The following is an 8,667-nucleotide window of genomic DNA, read 5'->3' as shown; positions in this document are numbered from 1 at the left end:
CCTGGCTTCCCTCCACATGCCCTGAATAAACTCTATTCTATGCTATACTGGTGTGTGACTAGTCCCTCACGGGGAAGATATGACTAGGCATGGGCCTGCTGAGACATCCCCTTCCCCCATACCTCTCCACACATCCACAGGATATACTCTTTATCTTTTTAAAAACACAACATATAGGATTATTTCCAAACTCTAATCTGATAGTCCAAGGTATTTCAAAATCTAGCTGCTGGGGAAGGAGCTTCCTGTTTTTTCAAGGATGCTGACTCCATACATGCTGTCCATGCTCCAGTAGATGGCCCTACACCTGTGCACGCACTAGTAGCACCAAAAAGTGGTTTAAAAAAAGAATGCATGAATTTAGGAGGGAGATAGTTCTGAAAGGGGTTGGAGAGTAGCAACCGGGGAGTGAACTTGATCAAAATACATTGTATAATACCTATAAAACAGCCAAGAAAAACATTTAAAAATATTTTTAAAAATATGTCTATAATCTATCTTTTCTAGACACATCTTCCACTTCTCTTTCCAATACATCACTCCAAGGACCCTATACACCAGGCACTCTGAACCATTTGCCCTTTTCATTCTCTATGTAGGCTATTGCTTCCTTGAAATCTCACTTTTCTCTGGAAAATTCTTAGTTTTAAAACATATTTATACCTTCTATGTTCAGGTTTCACTTATTATCTCTGCGTTGTGACAGCTCACACTACACTGTATTTATATTTACAATATATTTTACTCTCTCCTTCACAAAGGCAAGAACTTGCTTTTATTCTCTTTGCCTCTTCAGTGCCTCCCTCAGTAAATCTTTTATTGACTGGCAAAGTACAAGCTCACTAATAGTTCAGTGGACGAGGAACCAGAGGAAAGTGGTTCTCCCTGCAAGCCCGGTTTCCTGTTTTTGAAGAGTCCCCTTTCTCTTGTTCACTCCCCTCCCCCCCAAGATTTTCAGTTCCAGTCTATTTACATTTCAATGCCAAAGCTACAAATCCCAAGGTAGTATCTAGAACGCTTGACATTTTGGGAGCTAAATCACCTACAGTTTCTCTCCAGCCCAAGGCATTCTGTAATAAATGATTTCTTAATTTGTTGAGGGGGTGGGGTGGGGGTAGGCGTGAGGCCCGGGTCCGAGTCTTGTGATAAAAGGTATGTTTCTCATCTTCCCAGTTGCTTTCGAGAGAAATTTCCCCATTTTGCCGCACATTGGTAGGACAAATATCTTCATTCCTTTGCTCATAATCTTTGACATAATTATCAGTGACATATTGATTTAAAGTGCCGCTACAGGAACTGGAACAGGAATGCTTTGCTTGGCCTTCTGGGAGTTGTAGTTCTATAGGCACCCGGGCTGCCTGGCTGGCCCCGGAACTGCGGACTACAGCTCCCAGGCCTTCTCTAAGCTCCTACCACACAGGCTCAAAGCCACAAACCAGTAGGAGGTGGCTGTATTGTATCTATTGTATCCCTTGGCTGGTGCATTTTTTTTTTTTTTACAATTCTCTGGACGTGAAATTGAGAGTGAAAAGCATGGCAGATGAACAAGAAATCATGTGCAAATTGGAAAGCATTAAAGAGATCAGGTAAGTCCGTCACTGCTTAATGTAGCATCCTTCCACTCTCCTCTATCACCCCTCCCTTTCCGGGCATCACTGGGAGCAAGGAGAACTGTTTTTTGTTTTTGTTTTTGGTGAAAACTATCTATTGTTGGGCTACTTGCAAAGGGAATCAGGAGCTGGAAGGGGCCCCATTCATCACAGACTTACAGATAGAGTGAAGAATGAGGGGGCTCAGGTAAATTGAAATCAAGTCGAGGTAGTTGGTGGAAGTGTGTGTGTGTGTGTGTGTGTGTGTGTGTGTGTGTGTGTGTGTGTGTCTGTGGTGTGTACTAGGCAGAAGGGAAGAAGGGGAGATGGCGATGTCTTTCTAGATGTAGCTGAGGTAGAATAGAGGTAGAGGGAGAAACGAGGAGCTGGTCAGCAAACAACTGTATTCTTTTTGTTTAGAACAAGTCGCTTTTTGCTTCTTGCCTTATAAAAGTTGAGAATGATTTTTCCTTCAGCTTCATGACCCGGAGCTTGAGAAAGCCTGTTTTGAAAGCCAAGTTTAGCTGGCCAGTTCATCCAGTTTGCAACTTTGCTGTGGCTGTAGTCTGGGGATGCTGATGAACCTGGGGAGTGGGCTGTTCTTGTTTTCCTGTAACTCTCTCACCACTTTTTTTCCTCTCCTGGGATTGAAAGGAGGTTGTGAACTATGAGGATGTGAACAAGAGCTGGAGGTCTGGCACACTGAGAACTGCCACACCTCCAATAGGTTACTCAGCAAACAAGTTTTGATATTGCAGTCTTATTCCCGCCAAGAAAACAATAGTAACTCAAATGCTGACTATGTTGACCTACCCTGCTCTGCCTAACTCCCCGAATCTATAGTATTTTTCAGACATATGGAGAAAAAAAGAAAAAGGGACATAGAGCGTATCTTTCTGAGAAATTAGGCTGTGTAATTTAACCCTGACAAATTTCTCAAGAGATCTAACCTCTCTGGTATCTCTGTGGGATCTACACATGTTAATGATAGTGAAGAATCTTGATTTGTTCTTCCTCTTGACGGGATTGTGATTTTATTTGTTTTTGCAAAGTAAGGAAATGATCATTTATTGAGTTCTTTTTTAACTAGCCCCTCCCCTATTTTCAACCCATTTTTGCAAGTGCCCTGTGATCTTTTGTCATAAGTGGAAAAATGGGGCTTCAGAGAATTTGAGTGAGTTCTTATATTCATGAAGCTTAACAATGCTACATTTTGACAGGAATCGAGTCTGCCTACAAAGGCTCTGTTCTTCTGTTTCCCATTGAAGGTCTGCTGCTGTCTTTTTCTGCAAAGACATCAGGAGATAGGAAATGAGATTCTTGGGTGCAGGAGAATGCCAAGGGTGAAGCTAATGAAAAGCTTAGGCCTTTGAATAGAAAGTCTCTAACCTCAGTCTTCTTTCATGGACTTTAAAATAAGTTTATCTTATCCCCAGAAATGGACTATGTGGGATCAAGGTCATTAATCACCAGTGAAAATAGACCCCTTTCAGTGGAGAGCAAGTCAGGAGCCATGCCTTTTTTTCCTCAACTAGGCTAGATAGTAGAAGGAGAGATTTAGAGAGAAGGCTGAAGTTCCAGTCCAATAACCTGGACATACCAGCATACCACTTCGTTGTCAAGAAAGATCCAGTGTAAAAGCTAGATTTCTGCTAAGAGTATCAGAAAGCCTACTAAGACAAAATATTTAAGTAAGATCCAGAATATCCAACTTTTATTGAAAAATTTCTCACTGTAGCAATAACTCTATGTGAATATAAAAATACACAGCTATCAATATTGATAAACCAGAGATTCAGAATAGTATTACACAAGTTTTAAAATATACATCATGAAAATGCCTCTGTAAGCAACTGCAACACCCTGGGAGCATCTGAACATGCAAAAATCACAATGTAGAGAAACCTTAGACTTTTAAACAGTGTTGGAAATGTTAAGGACAACAGAAAATTTTGGAGTTGGAGTAAATGACAATTTGTATTGTTATTGTCATGAATCTATGAGAGTCAGGAAGTACAGTGTGTTGGTTTCAATGAGAAGGTTCCCAATAGGCTTAGGTATTTGATTCTTGGTTTCCAGTTAGTGGTGCTATTTGGAGAGATAGTATAATATTGCTAGAGGAAGTGCTTTGCTGGAGTAGCAGGTTCAGGGACTAGGCATTACCAATTGCTCTCTCTGCTTCCTGTTTGAGGTTGCGGATGCTTCTTACCTTCCTGTTCTTACTGCCTGCTGCTATTTCTTTCCTCCCGTTATGGACTTTCCTTCTGAAACCATAAATACAAATAAACTCTTCCTTAAGTTAAAAAAATACAAAATCACAGCAAATAGACAAGTATCAACAGCAAGAAAAACAAAAGATGCCAAAGGGGATCTTTAAAAAAACCTAAAAATTCAACAGATAGGTTCAACAGTAAGACAGAGAAGACAGAAAAAAGTGAGTCAGCTTAATACTAAAGCAAGAGAAATCACTGTGAGATTATTACCAAAGTTTAAAAATTGTCACAGGAGAGGAGAAACAGGATAGGAGGAATAAATAGTTGGAAAAATAGGGACTAATATCATTCCTTATTGAAGAAAAATAACTTCCAGATTCAAGAAACTAATCAAACAGTAATAGATTCAACTAAATCTACTGCAACGCATATTATAATCAGACTTCAGGAAAGGTAAGAAAAAGAAAATCTTTTAAGGAAAGCAGCTGACAAGTAGCAATCTCCTAATTATGTACATGTGGGGGGAAAATAGAAAGGCAATTTCTTTAACAGAAAAAATATCAAGGACTTAGTAGAAAGAGGTACAACATGTTCAAGTGCTGAAGGAAAACAATTGCCGATGTAGAATCCTATGTTCAGTGATGATATTACATTTAATGATAGAAGACATTCTCAAATGATGGAATCATCAGCAGAGATAATGTAAAAGGGTGATAAAAATATTTAAAATAGGGAAAAAAACCAACCTTGCAACACCAGGGAGCGCAGAAGTATCAAGCAAAAACATGATAGAAATGACTTTACTTTTTCTTCTGAGTTTTCTTAACTATGTTTGATGATCAAAGAAAATTTTTGTTTTTTATTTTCTTTTTTATTATCATATATTAATGTATAAAAACTTATAGTGATATTCCATATATATATATATATATATATATATATATATATATATTACTTTGATCATATGGATCTCTCTTATACTCCCTTGTTCCCTATCTCCTGGTTCTCTTCTTCTTCCTCATCAGACCTCTTGAAGGAAACTTTCTAACATAATTATAACATAATCTCAGTGTATGTACATGAACATTTATGATATTTCATATATAGGGGAATATAAAAGAAATAAAGCAGATAATATATTTCACTAAAGTTGGTAGTATGATGTTAGGAGATACTGATAAATTCTATATATATAAGATATTACTTAAAGCAAACACTAATAATATACAAAGAGATATGCTTAAAAGTATAAAAAAATAAACACAAGATGAAATTCTAAAGCATGTTTAGCTCATCCAACAAAGGCACGTTAAAAAAAACCCACCTAACCACCACCACCACCAAAAACAGCAAGCAAGCAACCAAACAAACCCCTGAGCAGAAAATGAAAAGGATATATAATATATGCTCGATGTCTGCGTCTTTATAGGTAACTATGTATGGGAGATACAAGGAAGAACCAGCAAAGATGGAAAAAGAGCTGGAGAAAGGAACTATCATTTGTTAAGAACGTAGTAATTTAAAAGTTCTTGGTTCATTTAGTTGTTCATCTTTCCAGTGGAAAGAATTATCCACATTTTGTACCTAAAGGTACAGATTCAGAGAGATTAGGCTGCCTATGGATGGTTTCATAGCCTCCATTCACATGGTACATGCATGCAGTATCATTAACAAGTGTCTTTATAAATGCTGGTAACCCAACTATCATTCTGTTAATCAGTTTTCTTTTTTACCCCTGGCTGTCCTGGAACTCACTCTGTAGACCAGGTTGGCCTCGAATTCAGAAATCTGCCTGCCTCTGCCTCCCAAGTGCTAGGATTAAAGGTGTACACCACCATTGCCTTGCCTAATCACAGTTTTCAACTGTTCTCAGTTCTGATTACCATTATTTTAAAAGTCTCATTAAAAGAACAATGCATTTGATTAAAGCATTAATGTTCTTGAACTATAATAGCAATGATGATGGCATTTTCCCTAATGAAGCCAAACTGACACACACACACACACACACACACACACACAGAGAGAGAGAGAGAGAGAGAGAGAGAGAGAGAGAGAGAGAAGGGGAGAGGGAGAGAGAGCTTCTGTTAAGAAATTTTCTGTGCTGGAAACTCTCCCTCCCTTTCTCATCATGTACACTTCATAGATCAATGGCTCCATATATCATCTCCCAAACCTTTAGGCTCTACATAGCATCCCTTTCCAAACTTTAGCACTCTATGTACACCACAGTCTACTGACCCTGCACATCTGGATGGTCTACAAATTAAGTTAATCTTGGCCAACTCATTCTAACTTTATGGCTCCCCACTGCTATTGAGCAACTCTCTTGAAAACTCATTTTAATGTTGTCATTCTTGTTGTAGTTGCCTCAGATTGAAACCTGAAAGTCAGCATTGACTTTCAATTTCTGCCTTCAGCATTTCCTTCAAATTCCTGTCCTATTCTCCACCTCCACACTTACTGCCCATTTCAGGACTTCATCATCATTACCCTGAATGTTTGTGTTCATTTTGACCTGCATTTTTTCCCTGTCTCTAGTCTTTCCTCTGTCTTTAATTTAATGCTTATTGCTGTGAGAACAACTTGCCTAAAATATGCATGCTCTTTTTGCCCCAAACACTCCAGTAATTTTCCTTTCAAATAATAGTATTTTGAAATCACAGGCCATTGTCTACCAATGGCTTGGCTTGCATATAGCTTTAATCAGTTGCTAATAGTATTTTTTATTTTTATTTAAAATAGATTACCAATATATATTACTTAATAGGTGGTAGACATACCTTTGGAAAAGTATTGCTTTTTGTTTGTTGCCCCCCGCCGTGTGTGTGCGGGCGTGCGTGCCTGTCATTGGTACTATGACATAACTGCAGTATATTGCCACATCCAGGTTCACTATTCACATCTAACCTATGACCACTCCTTACTTCCACTCTACCCCTTAGCAATATAGACATTTGTTTTTAGTTCATACATTTCCATCCTTTAGTATTTTGCCTGTCTATACATATAGATCTATAGATATAGATCTTTCATGCTAGACTGCTCTTTTCTCATTTGGAGCCTGTAAATTCTGTTCATTTTTTTTTTCAAGGAAGACCTAAATGAAATGCTACCTTTAATCCCAAACTTTCTCTAACGCTCCGGATCAAAGGAATCAGTCTGCCTAAGCTACAAGGGGATCTATTATGGTGTTCAAGATAGCTTGCTTTATGATGCAACTTTTGTTTACATGTGTTCTGTCTTAATTAGGATTACTATTGCTGTGATAAAACAACATGACCAAAAGCAATGTGAGAAATGTTTGATTTTTCCCACACTTACAAGTAACAGTCCATCACTGATGTCAGTCAGGGCCTCAAACAGGGTAGGAACCGGGAGGCAGGAACTGGGGAGACCATGGAGGGGTCCTGTTTACTGTATTTCTCTCATGGACTATTCAAACTGCTTTCTTACAGCACTTGAGACCAACAGTCCAGGAGTGGCCCTAGAGAACACACAAGTTCTCTCTCTGCTTGATTGCTCTCTCTGTATCTCCCTGTGATTCTGCCTTTCTCTTCGGCTTTTCCCCACCTCTGTCTTACTACCCTTCAGCTAGTGCTCTAGAAACCACAATTCTCAATTTGATAACTGTTTCAGGCCCAAGGTTCAGAGAAGACCACGTCCAAGACAGCTTGGGCCTCTGAGACTTAAAATCAAGCCTGACAGTGGTGACCACAGGACAAAGAACAGAAAGGAGATGGAATTTGGTATTGAGCTGCAACAGTCTTTAAATTATGCCATTTTGCTTTTCTCTTAGCTGTTTTTTTCCCAGATAATCCAATTAACTTTAACCCTCCCTTGGTATTTGAAGAATACTCTTACCTGACTGGAAGAAGCAAGGAAAACTGACTTTTTGGTTTTTTATTCACCCAGTGTCATTCATAGAACATGTGCATTGACCCATATACACAGAGCTGGGATATTGAGTGGAGGCTTTTCACTTAGATAGAATTAGACCGGATCTGAGGGATCTACCAATTGCCATTTCCTCTCTTTCCCAAGTTTCAGACTTAAATATCCTACAGAACACTTAACCAACCCTTTTGCTTCTCATGCACTGCCAGAATTCTTTGTCAAGCATCCTCTTTTCTCTGTTTCTCCTATCTCAGCAATTGCCACTGCCAATCTGGAAGCCTGTTTTTGCTCTTGACTCTGTAATAACTCACATCCAGATCTTTACCATACTGTGCTCAAACTCAAATAATGCATAATGTTATACCCAGGGGCCTGCTTTTTATAGGCTGCTCAGAGTCATCTGCAAAGTATTTGACTTAGATATTGAGCCAAGACTGAGAACGAATATTTCTAACATGTTCCCAAGTGTTACTATTGTTTTTGTCCAGTTCCTGAAGAGCCACTACATTAATAAGGCCCATTATACCACATACCATCTTGTCTGAACCTTGGGGCTGAAACAGTTATCAAATTAAGTATTGAGATTGCTAGAACACTAGCTGAAGGGTGATAAGAGAGAGGGTGAGGAAGAGGAAGAGAAAGGCAGAGTCAGAGAGAGAGAGAGAGAGAGAGAGAGAGCATGTAGAGAGAGAATATGAATGTTTCACATTGTACCATTAACATATGAGGAGTCTATTATTTCGACTGGCCAGTTTCTATTCAGTTGGTTATTCCATCCTCACGTCCTATAGGTTCCAGATGTCCTACCCTGCTTTTTGAGTGAGCACTGGTTTTGAATTGATATGAAATTGGTCACAGGGGAGCCCGCAACGTTTCTGCAAGTAATGGATAACTCATATCCCTAGCAAATGCTCCCTAGCTCTTCCTTCCTTCCTTCCTTCCTTCCTTCCTTCCTTCCTTCCTTCCTT

The 8,667-nt window shown here is 39.1% G+C and overlaps 1 protein-coding gene across 3 annotated transcripts in view; it reads left to right on the top strand.

The window, feature by feature from the left end:
• The first annotated feature begins 1,333 nt into the window (after window positions 1-1,333).
• Zc4h2 (zinc finger C4H2-type containing) overlaps window positions 1,334-8,667 on the top strand; it is a 20,555-nt gene continuing 13,221 nt past the window's right edge. For 2 of the 3 annotated variants that reach the window (XM_028774362.1, XM_028774361.1), the window contains exon 1: window positions 1,422-1,586. In XM_028774362.1, the coding sequence (XP_028630195.1) occupies window positions 1,534-1,586 (53 nt within the window). In that variant the 5' untranslated portion in view covers window positions 1,422-1,533. Of the gene's footprint in view, window positions 1,587-8,667 lie in introns of all 3 variants that reach the window. The other variant, XM_028774360.1, reaches the window with a different exon arrangement.

Source organism: Grammomys surdaster, unplaced genomic scaffold (genome assembly GCF_004785775.1).
Source record: "Grammomys surdaster isolate TR1022 unplaced genomic scaffold, NIH_TR_1.0 240, whole genome shotgun sequence".
Taxonomy (NCBI): Eukaryota; Metazoa; Chordata; class Mammalia; order Rodentia; family Muridae; genus Grammomys; species Grammomys surdaster.
This window is presented reverse-complemented; position numbering and strand designations above follow the sequence as displayed.